Source organism: Triturus cristatus, chromosome 4_1 (assembly GCF_964204655.1).
Source record: "Triturus cristatus chromosome 4_1, aTriCri1.1, whole genome shotgun sequence".
NCBI lineage: Eukaryota > Metazoa > Chordata > Amphibia > Caudata > Salamandridae > Triturus > Triturus cristatus.
The window spans coordinates 917,151,342-917,166,448 of NC_140585.1; the positions used below are offsets into that span (position 1 = coordinate 917,151,342).

The following is a 15,107-nucleotide window of genomic DNA, read 5'->3' on the forward strand; positions in this document are numbered from 1 at the left end:
GCTAAAGGGAAGCATGGTGAATCTCTCAGATCTTCGGCTTCTGACTCCTTCTACATGCCGATCCAAACTTGACACCGGCAGAAAAGATGACCACATCAAGAAAAAGCTAGTTTATAGAAACCTTCCCTCCTTCCTCTCCATGAACATCCTGCCTGCCAAAGACTATCATGGCCCATGCCACCTTATCACCACTGAACTTGGCCCTGGAACAAAGCAGAATGATAACTAATCAAATTAGGACTGAGGTGAGATGTTGGAGGATGGACATAGAACTGCAAGGTATCCTATCCCTGAGCCCCCTCAATGACACGAGGGAACCTGCCAGGAGCTTTGATGAACACACCCCCTAACGGGAATTCCCCCTGAGACTGATACAAAGTTAACCTTTATTACTTTACTTTCTATCTTCTTGCAGAGTGAATCCACCCTCTACTACCCCCTGCCCTAACTAACCCCTTTACCCCTGCTTTTCCAACTGTAGACATTCAGTGTTTTTATTATTTTTCCCCCTAATTTCTAACGGGCGCATCCACAGATATCTATCTATGGAGATGTTTCTGCCTAAATCTTCCGTCAAGGAGCTGCCCGTATTCTTCTTCTCATATAGGACATTTGGGTGGGTGAGGATTCACCAGTGGTATTGGGCCGCTGGTGTGGGATGGAGGGAGTTAACAAAGCTAGATGCTGCAGAGTACTGCAGTTTTATTCATGCCCGAATGTATGCTCATTACTGCTGTTACATGCCATATAGACCCTCACAATAATTAGGCGGGCATAGACAACATCAGGTACCAAATCCTCAAGCAGGCACGATCAGATCCCCTGAGAACTCCTCGATAAACGTACTAACTTGGAATGTGCGCAGGCTGAGGGACACTCGCAAATACAGACACATACCTTGATATCAAGTAGACACAATATTCAGCAATGTTACAGGAGACACATTAAGACCCCACGACGCTGGCTACATTTGCCACAAAATGGGCAGCACATAGATTATTTTCTTCTTACTCTACTTATGCTCGAGGGACAGCTATTTTGATTAGATCCACTGTACAACACATTCCATCTAGCACACCATCGGACCCACAAGGGTAGATACAACATAACGTGGGGACATATAGCTTCGGAATCTATCATGGTAGTGAATTGCTATGGACCGAATACTGACGATGCAGATTTATTCAGCAAGCTATGGGGAACCATTCACCGTAGTGACTTGACACACTTAATATGGGGAGGGGACTTCAATACCACAACAGACCACAATAGAGACCGATCCAGCAGGACAGTCGGCCCCAATTTCAGGGCTGGAAAGCAACTAGTGGACATTATGATGGACCATTATCTATTGGTCGCTTGGCGGACTATATACCCCATGCGACGAGAAGGCACCTTTTACTCAAGTGTACATTCCAGCTGGTCCCGAATTGACTATTGGCTATTATCGCGGAGACTAACACACACTGAACACCTTGCCTGGACATTTTCAGATCACTCCCCAGTCGTACTCCATATTCGACCCCCTGGAAACACTCTCCCCTACCTCTCGTGGAGGCTACAAAGCACTGCACTTTTAGATGACAGCTTACGCACAAAACTTGGACAGGAAATGAAAGAATTTTTCCCCAGAATTCTGGACACAATTCCGACAATAGCATGTGTCTGGGAGGCCTTTAAGGTCACCATACGCGGTATTTGTATTGTGAAGAGAGGTGGAATCCTACGAGACATCCGTAAAACACTTAAGAAATCAGAGAAGGACATTAAAATAATAGAGACTCAACGGAAACTACACCTGACAGACAGAAACAAGCTCGGATTAAAGAGCTCACTATGGAATACCAGGCAACATCAGAACGAGAAACCCTATTTAGGTCTAAATATCAAAGCGCTTGCGTATATGGGGAGGGAGAGCGACCAGGTAGGGTGTTAGCTGAGATGATCCAAATCTCTAAATTCTCCAACTACATACTGGCGATTGAAGATGCGGACAGAACCCTACGAAGAGATAATGCACATATCCTTGAGCCCTCTGCGGCCTACTACTCCTCTCTTTACTCCACACGCAGGAACACACACACTGATATAACCGACAATTCTGAGGACGTTGCTCTTGGGTGGCTCAGTGATACCCACAGGGAATTCCTCTCTGCCGATATTGAAGAGGAGGAAATACGCACGCCCATAATGCAAATGCGCTCTGGTAAAGCGCTGGGGTCGGATGGACTTCCAGCCAACTCCTATAAATACTACGCAGAGATGCTCGTTCCCATCCTAAAGTTAGCATACAAAGAGGCCAAAGAAACAGGCGCCCTCTCCCTGACTATGCGTGAAGCACCGATAATAGACATTTTGAAGCCTGGGAAAACTGCAACTACATGTGAGGCCTATAGACCCTTATCGCTAATTAACTGCAATGCCAAAATACTGGCTAAGGTACTAGCCAACAGATTGAGCTTACTTATGAGCGGCTTGGTGCTACTGGACCAAGCCGGATTTATACCAAGGCGAGCTGCATCTCACAATTTACGTTCACTATTCACATTAATTGGATCACTCTACTCTATAGCGACTCCAGAGCCACTGTTAAGATAAATGGGGGACGGTCTCGCACTTTCCCCATATCGAGAGGCACCAGGCAAGGATGCCTTTTGTCACTTCTCCTTTTCACGCTCGCGATAGAGCCACTGGCTGGCAAACTGCGGCAACACTACAGAGAGCATGCATTAAGATACCCAACTCGGCATTTACTAATATCACTTTATGAGTATGACATGACAATATACATTCGAGACCCAAAAGATAGTTTAAACCCAATCCTGAGGGAACTTATCCATTTTGGAGGACTGTCTGGGATGAAAATAAATTGGACTAAATCGCAGATATTCCCCCTCACGCTCAACACCCCATGCATCGCCATGGACTATCCACTGACATGGTATGACTCAGAGGTTAAATATCTAGGAGGGACCATATTCAGAGATAGGGAGGAAACACTAAGAGCGAGCTATGGCATGGTCATAATTACACTCACAGCTCTGATATCCCTCTGGATACAATTACCTCTATCACTAGCGGGACGAATCTCCCTAATCAAAATGGTAATATTACCCAAGATGCTATATCTATTTCTTAACATACCCTACCCCCCAGGCCGTGCCTTTTTCCAGACACTCCAAACCCAATTGATTAGATTAGTATGAGGAGGTAAACAACCGAGGGTAAGATGGAACAAGCTAACTCTGCCCTTTGCACTGGGAGGATTTGAGGCACCGGATATGGAGCTCTACTATCTATACACGCAAGCCCACTATGCAACCTACTGGCTAAACCCACATCCCTATGTGCCATACCTGGCGGTGAAGCAAGGATACATTGAGCTGCTGCCTCTTTCCTCGTTCTTGGGAGCTCAGGTTCCAGGCACAAACACTAAATACTCTACCATGGCCTGCAATAATTCTGCTTGGAGACATTTAGCTATGAAAATTAACAAACCCATATTATATTTCCCATTACTACCCCTCCCTTATCACCACTTGATTCCAGTCATACACGAGGCTTCATGCCAAAATATGCTGAGAAAGAAGGGAATCACAGTTTAGGGGGATCTGTACCACAAGGGCATATTCAAAGACCGCGACAAATTGCTTAGGGAAGATACTGTTAAATCGCTAGACATTTTTCTATACATCAGGATGAGACAGGACGGTCGGAAAGTTATTCCCACATTTCCTCATGAACCTCCCGCGTTTGATACACTACACTGTCTACTAAAGACGCCAGAATTGGCTCATGCGGTCTTTAGACTTTACAACTCTGCTCTTAAGGAACGTGCTGCATCACAGTCTAGGGCACGAGCAATTTGGGATTTAGAATTAGATATTCCAATATCTGATGACCAATGGGTCTACCGCTGCAAACAGACAGGTATGATAACTGCTAGCAGCAGACTACGCATCATACACTTCAAATTTCTTCACAGGGTCTACTACACGCCAGCGAGCCTATACAGATATAAATTGCTACTGGATGACTGATGTGACAGATGCGGACAGGAGAGAGCGGACTTTTTGCACGTAGCTTGGCAATGTGAAAGATTACACGAGTACTGGAGGAGTGTGGCTCAATGGTTAGAGCGGCAGACCCTGAAGCAGAGTTCTGGCCAGAGACCAGGGTTCGATTCCCGACTCAGCGGGACTCGGGCTCAATTTCCTCGGACCTGTCTATTCTCGCCTCGGTGCCTATTCTAATCATGGGCCCCACGCTGCAACTCTGGGCAATAGCTTGCTTAGCCTCCACACTGGCCCCAACAGTGCTAAGGATGCCTGGCTTCACCCTGGGGGTGCCCAGGAGTGGACACTTCACAGGGAAAGCCAGGAGGGGTTCCACAGCGGTATGAGTATCAGCGCCAGGAAACTGCAAAGGCGACACCGCAAGGTGGCCGTCTGGTGACAGTGCGCTCTATAAGTACCTTGACATTTTACTGGATGGAGGTGGAAACAGCACTATCCCAGATGGTGTTAGCCCTCGTTCAACGTACACCGCTTGTGGCACTACTAGGTTACACTGAAGAACTGGCGGCTACAAATATGAAATTCGTGTCACTGGGGCTACTCTTGGCGAAGTGCAGAGTGGCATGTCGATGGGGCAGCGGCCGAGCTCCCAAATTTAAAGAATGGCTAGACGACCTAACACACTGCAAGGAACAGTTAACCACCAACGCTGAGCTTCTACCACTAGCCTCCAGACCAAGAGACATCTGGGGACCTCTGCTGACATACCTAAGGGGGGATAGTTAACTATCATTCGCAGACTTGGACAAGAAGGGTAATTGAGGAGCCGTAGCGGGACTGGAAAGGAGAGTGACACCCTGTGGGGACACATACAAACCTAGACATGTAGGGAGGGATTATGAGCCAGACCCTATACTCCTACCCTTACATGGCATACTTGCACATCGCGATTGAATACTTACATAGACTGCAGACATGTTTCAATGACGCACCACAGTTTATTGAGAGGGATGAATGTATAGTAAGAATTTATTATGGAACTGCTGTCTATAACAACCTGATCTGTATAACTATTGCACTTTTCACTTCCTACGTTTGGGCATGGACGATTAGTATAAAACAACAATTTGTAATGTACTCCTGCACCTAGCTGTAAAAGTAATAAATAAATAAAAAGGATCACTGGAAAAGTAATATGCATTTTAAAATCTTTATTTTAGAATCCTAATATATTGCACATGTTTAGAACTGTAACAGCATAGTTTTTACAACAATAAAGCAGCGCAACAGATTATGAATAATGCTCTAGCGTGTTTTTTGCATGTTAATATCCCTCACATCTTCATGTTGCTATTTCTAGGCGCTATGCTAGTTCTCGCAGATTAGTGAGTAAGAAGGCTATTCTTGAGTTTCGAAGGTGGTGCGCATCGCATACCTGCTTCATGACAACAGGCAGGTGATGTTGTTTGGAATAGCCAGCCTGCTATTCTTGTCACAATGGCAAGGGCAACCCTGCCTGGTAAAGAGCAAACACAGCCTCAGCACCAGCCAGTGAAGGGCAGGCGCCTCACAGGAGCCTCCAGTTAAGGTGGAGGCCGATGCACTGCCCGGCCTGACCTTGATTGCCCGTGTGAAGTCCACACCAACCTCTGGCTTCATATATGACGTTTTTAAAAGGTTTAGCCAGAAAACTTGTTGAAAATCATCGTGATAAACAATAAAGAAGATTTAGCCACAGAGCTTGTTGAAAATTGTTAGAATAAACATTAAAAAAGATTTCAGCAGAATTTGTCTGAAAAGAAATATTAAAAAGGGCTTGGCTAGCACAAGCTTGTTGAAAATTGTTAGGATAAATATTGACCAAAGTGCCCTTGCAGCTGCTACTGGATTGTTTTGCAATATTCTTTTCTGGAGGATAACACGGACTGAGAGCCTCAATCACTAATCACTTTATTACACATTTGTGATGTGGAAGAACATTCTATGAATGTGCATTTGATGAAATTACAAATCACATCACTCATTTGAAAAACAAACATTTCATATTGAAATAAAGGTTTCTACAACAAAAAACATGTTTTTTGCAAAATGTCCAAGTGGGCCAGAGCCCTTGGAGGCTGGATCTGAAAGCCCAGAACAGGTGGGACACTCAGAGAGACGGAGAGCGAGGGAGAGGGAAAGTAAAAAGAAAACGATCAGAGAGAGAGGAGAGAAGGGGAGAAAGAGAATGGATGACGGAAACAGAAAGATTGCACTTAGAAACAAAGGGAGTAGGGCGTTTTTTGAATGTTTTTGCCAGGGCGGCTTTTGGTTCCTCAGTCTGGCCGCATATTTGTCTCCTCTTCATCGCTGCATGAATTTTATCTTCATTGCTGCACTCTTTCTTATTCTAATCACTGTACCTTTTCTTTATCTCTTCACTACTTTCATCTTCATCACTGCACTACTTTTTAGGTTGAACCTACCATACGGCATAGATGTCTGGTAAAAACATTTTTATAAGCTCATCAAGTACCCACAGTGGACTTAAAGCCTGCCCATTTTCTACCATTGGTTGGCTTTATTATCATTCTAATGTTGCTTGCTTCTTATTTGCTGCAAGTAGTGTCCATCTGTGTTTGTCCCTCGCGTGGAGCAAAGCCTCTTTACTTGTCAATCAATCAATAAATATGTGTGTTTGGACCATAGGCCTTTAAACAATACACCGACTTATATCCATACCACTATATACAATTTCAATTCATTTTCATTTTTTAAAATAAACATAAATAGCCATCACTACATTTCATAAAATAAAAGTTTACATAAATACACTCATTAAAATATGCTTTCAAGTGTAATACTTAGTACAGTCCAATAAATTGCATTTTTGAATGCCCTCATGAATCTCCCCATGGCACATGCTATATCCAGAAAAAACATATAGGTTAAAAACTCTGCGTCTCGCCCATGGGTCCTAATTCCATATTTTAAAATTATTGGGTGTAAAAAACTGGCTCTGCTGTTGTATAACCTTCAAACAGTCCAGCAGGATGTGCAGTATATCACATTTAGTGTTCAGACCACAATTACAATTGATAGTTGGATCATTTAAAATTTTACCATTTCATTTATCTTGCGGGGATTGATTCCAACCCTTATTCTCAATACTTCACTTCCTAGCAACTGATTTGGTAATGTTTCTACATATGGAAATCTCTCTTTATTCCACCAAGATTTTGATATAAACTGTACCAATTTTCCCAACTTAAATAGTGATAATCACATTCATGGCACATGTCATTACCTAACGCCTTTAACTCACTCTTTGAGATTTCAATTTGTAGATTCTGTGGGCCCAGCTTTACTTTCATATCCTAATAGACTGTCCCCAAATTGTTCCTAACAATTTATGCCCATTGTAATTCACTTTGCAGCATTTCATTCTTGCACCACTCAGAGACTTTCTCTACTTCCTCCCCTCTCAATCTATTCCAGAATCTTATTAGTACCATTGCAGCCAATATATTCCATGATGTCATGCCCGTTTCTATTCTAATTGCTTGAATCATAGCAGGGGGTAGCGATGGTAGACTCTTTCCCCACCTCAGCATCCCACCTGCTTTTGCCACTGATATACAGCAGCTCAACATTGTATTGCAGCTGTGGGGGGGATCATTGCTACATCGGCTTTTAAAACGGGTCTGTATGACATTTCTCCAATGTCCCTATTGAATATTTTCAGGCCACTCACCGAGGCCATAGCCCTGATCTTCAGTGCCTCCAAGTGTGTTTTCCATTTCAGGGACTTCTCAAACCAGACCCCAAGGTACTTATATTCCTTACTTAATTCAAGCTTCTCTACGCCAAGGTGTCAACTAAATTAACTTTTTGTCTTCCCAAAGCAAAGCACCCTAGTTTTATCCATATTTACCATTAATTTCTTACGGCTACAGTATTCTCTAAACACGTCTAGTTTACTTTGCCGACCTATTTCTGTTTGATCTAAAATCACAAGATTGTCTGCATACAGAAGGCATGCCACATGTTTGCTATTTATTCTGGGGCTAAATCCTTTGGTGGACGCTAGGATCGCGGGCAGATCAGCAACAATTAATGAGAAGCGTAAGGGGGCAAGTACGCACCCCTGCGTCAACCCATTATTAATTTGTGTCCTCCCAATGCTCACTGTTAGGGAACAAATTTTTTCATTTTGCTTAAGCACTCCCTGAAAGTGGATGTGTTTTCCAGTTGTCTTCCTTGTGTGCTTCTCTTCCCCCTGCACCCCATGTTGTTCTCTCACATTCATGTATTTCCCTTCCCCGTACTCCTTTCTCTTGTCATTTTGCTTCTTTCCAAAGCTCGATGTTGCACTTTCTTATTTTTGTGCTTCTCCCCCATTCTCGAAGTTGCTGTCCTTCATGTGCCTCTTTTGTCCTCCTCCGCTCACATCCCATTGCTTCCTGCCCCACACACTCCTTTATTGCACGCCACACCTGCAGTCCGTTTATTAATACAATTTCGCTTTTTTTTAATGCTTTATGCTTGCGCTGTTTCTTTTTTAACAATCCCTTTCAGATTGGTAAATTTAAAAAAAGGCACTTTTGTAATTGCGTGCACATATAATGATGCATGTGCATGCTTCCAAAATGACACAACAACCAGTGGCTTTCTCATCGGGCATTTTTTCCCCTCTTCTAGTTCATGCTATACAGCATGAACAAAAGACCCTGGCAGAACCAATAGGACTCAAAGGTGAGACCTTGTGAGACTGCATACGAAGGAGGATGAACTCAAATGACAAATTATGCCTGATGCAATAATTAGAACACTTCCCCTGAGGAAGGGCCAATGTTTGGCCAGAAATGCATTAGAGATAAGGGGAGGAGCATTAGGAGCGATTAAATGCCTTGGATAGAGACAAAAACAAAGTGCGGCTGACCAGGGTTCAGCACCTCAGTTCCAATTGTTTCCAAAATTATACAGAATCTGTGCAACCACTTCCGGAGTCTGCCGCACCTCCACTCCACTGGAAACCAGATTGTTCAATTCATACAAGAAAGGAAGGTGCACCAGAAAAAGTCTATAGGCTTCAAATCATTTCAAAATGATATCCTTTATTGCTCTGTAATAGAGAATCATCATCAGCCAACGCGTTTCGTTCACAAAGAACTTCGTCAGGGCTCAAATTTTCAAATAAATCCAGTTGACATATGCGTATAAATCAATATATTCAAATTACCAAATGATATAGGTTGAGAACACAGTTTCTCTTCGATATTCAAAGAAGTCAACTTATCATCATACAGTCCCTCGCAACTTTGCCCAGCATACAAAGTCAATATGAATGTCAGTGAACCTGAACAATAGTGATATCGACGAGCAGAATCCCTCGTCCAAAGTGTTTAAACACTGTATGATGATAATTTGACTTCTTTGAATATCGAAGAGAAACTGTGTTCAACCTATATCATTTGTTAATTGGAATATATTGATTTATACGCATATGTCAACTGGATTTATTTGAACATTTGAGCCCTGACGAAGTTCTTTGTGTACGAAACGCGTTGGCTGATGATGATTCTCTACTACAGAGCAATAAAGGATATAATTTTGAATTGATTTGACGCCTATAGACTTTTTCTGGTGCACCTTCCTTTCTTGTATGAAATGCCCTGGATATACTTGTAATGAAAAAGAAAAATATTAAGAATTTGGATAATCAACTGACTGGTGTTTTTAAGAAAATGTTTGTTAAAATGAATTAATTATGCGCACATATATAAAAAAAACTGTTGTGATTACTAGGAAGCTGATAAATATTAAAGCCAAGTGTGAATACATGATGGATTGTGCAGGCCGCTAGCCAATCAAGGAATGTATCAAAGGCCTTTTTTCAGTTGGGGAGATAACTATACCCAGGTTTACTTTTTGTGCCCAATGGGATTTGAGGGCATTCTTTGACAGCACCCAAAACCCAGTTATTGATTTGTGGACCACAAAGTGATTACAAGGTGTGCACACAAGGGTTTCCTTACTGAATAATTGCTTCCTCACGGGTTCCCGCCTGGAGCCCTAGGGTTCCACCAGGAAGCTGACTTGTGATTCCAAAGGAAGTGCCTATCTACCTTGCACCCGAACATCTTCACCCAACTTAATCATCTATAAGGAGTTTCATAGCTTAGAGCCAACAGTAAACACCACAGAGCATGTTGTTGCCTACCACAATCGTCAGCTCGCAATATATCACCATGAAGTTTCAACCAATGCATGCCCAATTCAGGCACTGGTGACCGCAAGACACTCCCTAGAGCCATGACCTACAGGAAAGGAGCTCCAGGCAACAGGGGCAGGATCTGGGTATCATGGATGACAACTGATGAAGGGTGGGTGACAGAGAGGAACCACAAAGTAACCCACATGACACACCATAGGTAGCACATGAGAAAAGAGGGACGGAAGCAACCAGGGTGTGGACGGTAAGAGAGGAAATAGCAGAACCATGACAGCCCTGTTTCCACCACCCCTTCTTGAAACAGCCAATCCCATTGAAGGGACAATGCCAGATTGTAACCAAGTATTCAGAGTATCAGTCAATGATGCAGATACAATTGTGCTGGTTGCATACAAAAATTGGCTGGACCATTCATACACATCTTTTTCACAATAAGGACCTAATTTTGAGTGCCCCATTAAATTGCAATCACTACACGAATACTTTTTAGTGCTCGGGTCGTATCTATAAGTGATGTGCTGCTTATCACACTCAGTAATTATAGGGTGCGATGAAGTTCACACCCCTGAAATATTTGGTTGATCAATCCTACCGGAATCTAATGGGTGAAAGAGGGTTGGTAAGTAGCCGGACATGTGAATTCTGGTGCATAAGCACCACAATCTGCATGGTATTTGCCATTACAGAGAAAAAACTTGGAGAAGGTCCTATTTATCTTACTCAATAAGTTCCGAGCCCTATCGTTGGATTTTATGGATCGTGATAAATATCAGTTATCCCTCCAGGGCACTTGTAATCAGGCCTTCACAGGAATAATTACCTTAGAATAAAAACATTTTAAATATAATTAGTTAGCCAATTTAAAAAGTGCACTTTTCACAGTCAATGAGGAAATTAAGTGTTCTACTTATATTTTTTAGATCTGGCCTTCGAGACTGGTGTTGCTGTCTTGCCAGATTATTGTTTTTCCCAAAAATGAATGAGTGATATGCATACATAGAGGGGCTTTTTGTCAGTGGGCTTCATCCAATGGTCTGTTAATTTGTCAATCACATTTTCCTTCTGCTCACCACACCATTCAACACGGGACAATGGGTCAGCCCATTTTGCTCATTAGCTCCTCTCTCTTGAGAAGCTACACAAAGCCTGTGCACATTGTTCACCTCCACTACAAATAGTCACTTCCACTTCAGTGACAAACCTGGTTCAAATTTTATTAAAATAACAGCTCTGTATATTGCCTGCACTTCAGGTGCCTCAAATATTATCAAAATAAAGCTATGTATATTGCCTGTACTACTGGTGCCAAATTGGATGGTGATTTATTTTGTGACTGCTTTATAACGTTGCTGGTAAAAGTATTTAAGTGACATTGTAACATTGTAGCTTTCTGCAATTTGAGAGCTTGGTTATCTAGTGTTTTACAGCATCCATGTTTAGAAGACAGCCTAATGTATTATTCTTTTTGTGGTACATGCTTGCAATAAAAAAATGTAAAACTACTTTTGCACCAGCTTGCCAAGGCCAGACCTATTGGCTTTGCCAGTGCTTGTTTAAAAAGGTGAAGGTTTAGTGTATTAAGAGTGAAGAATGGCACACAAATGGATTACCTTTTTAAAAATATGTAAGCTGATCAGTGACACACACCCAAGCAGCAGAACAATCCACTGGGATAAAATGCTTTTCTTGGAAGTAAGGATTTTTGACCCAGATGTACTAAGGCATTTTGTGTTGCAGCGCCCGCAATGTAATTTGTTTTATTTATTTATTTACTGAACTCCGTACGGCCGTCGGCTGGAGTTTATTACCCCCCACCCTGCCCCTCCCCCGCCCGTCCCACCACCCCACAGCACTCCCTCGAGGAGCCGCCACTGGCTACTGAGAACATAAACTAGTCCATTGCCTGAGAGGCAATTGATTACTTTATTACCCAGAAGCCTTTTCCGATGTTTGCACTGATTTGGGGCTTACAAGTCTGGGGCACTTCCATTGAGTTTTGTGACACGACAATTTCATGCATAAATCAAAGGATCCCTGTTTACTGACCATGGCTTGTGGCAACGTCCTCAATTTCCAAGATTCCCCATGGTACTTTCAAAGTGGATTTGTTTTGTTTTTTAAATGTTTTATCCAGATTTATCATGCAAGGAAAAATTCCCCAGCCCCATCAAAGTCGACATTGTGCTGTATTGCGAGTACAGAATCACTGTCTGGGCAGGTACCCGTGAGGATGCAGGGGAGGGCTGCCAACGTTTTATTTACCTGCTTTGTGGTCTTCTCAGTGAGATCTTTGCACTGCTGTATTCTACTCTATGCTTCTTCGTAGTGTTCTGGGATGCTGCGCTGGCAATACACCCTCTGATTAGTGTATCTGTGTGTGTGTATATATATATATATGTATATATATATGTATATATATATATATAAATATATATATATGTATATATATATATATATATATACATATAGGTATCTGCATATATGTGTCTATGTATATGTGTATGTGTGTGCATATATGTATATGTATTTATGTGTGTGTGTGTATATTTATATATGTGTATGTGTGCGTCTGTATGTATATCTATATATAAGTATGTATGTATGTATATACATATACATACATACAAACTATTGTGTCCATTGGAAGCTAAACCTAACACTCCCTCTCAGGCTTCCAGCTCCATAGCGCTGTCTTTAATCTGCTCGGTCTGCTTTCTGGTCGATTACCTGGCAGCGGACTCAGGAGCACCTCCCAGCATTAATCTTTTAACTTGTGTACTAAGAAAGATTACACTCTTAAAGGAATTTAAGAGACAGAAGGCAGAGGTTTAAGGAGCTTCTAATCCAAAACTTTGTCCATCCAAACGCACAATTAATGCCTGATCCTGCAGCGAGCATTTAATGAGCTTTGCGTTAAAGAACTCTATATAACGGTGGTAAAAAAACACCAACCAGGGTTACAAAGAGCAGAGTTAGGGCAAGGAGGAAGGATGGTGGGGGACGATGAGTTCTACCTTTTTAAGAACATTTCCAAGGTCGGTCCATGGGATGGCCCTCAGTATCACATTGCCCCAGCATGGACCTTTTACTTCCAGACCGCCTTCATGGGCTTCGTCTTCTTCGTTGGTACCCCCCTCAACGCCATCGTCCTCATCGTCACTGTGAAGTACAAGAAACTAAGGCAGCCGCTCAACTATATCCTGGTCAACGTCTCGCTGGCTAGCTTCACCTTCTGCATCTTCTCGGTCTTCACCGTCTTCGTAGCCAGCTCTCAGGGTTACTTCATCTTTGGGAAGGTCATCTGCGAGCTGGAGGCGTTCCTGGGTTCGGTTTCAGGTGATGAGATCTACACGGGCTGGTTTGGCCATTTGTTATTTTATGAATGCGTTATGTGGAGTTTTCTGGCCTGGAGTGGATCTTGGGATGCTGTTAATGGCTCTCTTCACATTAGATGATGGTGCAGTAGGGCGTTCCATGTGTATTTGATGCTGACGGGGTCTGTGGCCGACAGGCCAATGCCTCAGCCTAGAGAGTAGTGGTGCACCAAGTGTACTCCCATCACACAGCATAAGAGATACCAAAAACCCTTGGTCCATAGAGTTTGTTCACACTGCATAGTGTAACGGGGATAAGGAGGGCCTATGGTTCATACCTCTTCCTGGTCCATTTCACAACAGAGCAAAGCCTGTATACACCTCATGGTGCAAATGTGGGAGAGGGGGCTGATCTGTGAAGTTCAAGCTCAAAATGGATTGCACCGGTAATCGAAACCCTTGCAATATACCTGTCCTCATCATATTGTGCAGCAGCCACAGAACGGACTTGCGGCTGATCATAATGTGCCTGACAGAAGAGATTCATGGTCCATTGAGTGTGTGCCCACCACATGGTGTAAGAGTGGATTTAAAGGGCCCATTAATAGCAGAAGATACTCATGGTCCACTGAATCTGCCTGGCTGCAGGTCAAACCGAGAGGACTTGAGGCCCAGTGAGTCCCTTCTTCACCGCATGCTAAGACAGCAGGGATCCGCGGTCTACTGAGTCTAGTAGTAGGATGCGGCAGAGGAGATCGATGGGCGGGTGAGACGCAAAGGGAGCAATGGTCCAGTGAGATTGGCAGGAGGGTGAGACAGAAAAGACCCGTGGTCAGGTGAGACTGACAACACAGTGAGACAGGACGGACTCGTGGTACATGCAGTCTATCTGACAGAAGAGTGTACAGAAAGGGCTCATGACCCAGTGAGTCTGTCTGGCAGAGGAGGAGACAGTGAGGAAGACAGCAGACTGAGACACAAAGGGAGTCTCAACCTGGTAGCAGGGGGAGACATCAATGACCGATGGCCCTTCGAGTCTGCGTGACAGCTGGGTGAGACATCAAGGACCGATGATGGCCCTTCGAGTGTGCGTGACAGCTGGGTGAGACATCAAGGACTAATGGCCCTTCGAGTCTGCATGACAGCTGGGTGAGACATCAACGACTGATGGCCCTTCGAGTGTGCGTGACAGCTGGGTGAGACGGAAAGGACCGATGGCCCTTCGAGTGTGCGTGACAGCTGGGTGAGACATCAAGCACTGATGGCTCTTCGAGTTGGGTGACAGCTGGGTGAGACATCAAGGACCGATGATGGCCCTTGGAGTCTATGTGACAGCTGGGTGAGACATCCACGACTGATGGCCCTTCGAGTCCGTGTGACAGCAGGGTGAGACGGAAAGGTCTGATGGCCCTTCGTGTCTGCGTGACAGCTGGGTGAGACATCAAGGACCGATGATGGCCCTTTGAGTCTGTGGGACAGCTGGGTGAGACGGGAAGGACCGATGGCCCTTCAAGTCTGTGTGACAGCTGGGTGAGACGGAAAGGAGTTTTGGTCCGGCAAATA

General features: G+C 43.8%; 1 protein-coding gene across 1 annotated transcript in view; it reads left to right on the forward strand.

Annotated features, from left to right (window-relative positions):
- The first annotated feature begins 13,196 nt into the window (after positions 1-13,196).
- Positions 13,197-15,107, forward strand: part of OPN1SW (opsin 1, short wave sensitive) — a 29,570-nt gene continuing 27,659 nt past the window's right edge. Inside the window, exon 1 of the mRNA XM_085650663.1 lies at positions 13,197-13,566. Coding sequence (XP_085506789.1) covers positions 13,221-13,566 — 346 coding nt within the window. The 5' untranslated portion in view covers positions 13,197-13,220. The remainder of the gene's footprint in view (positions 13,567-15,107) is intronic.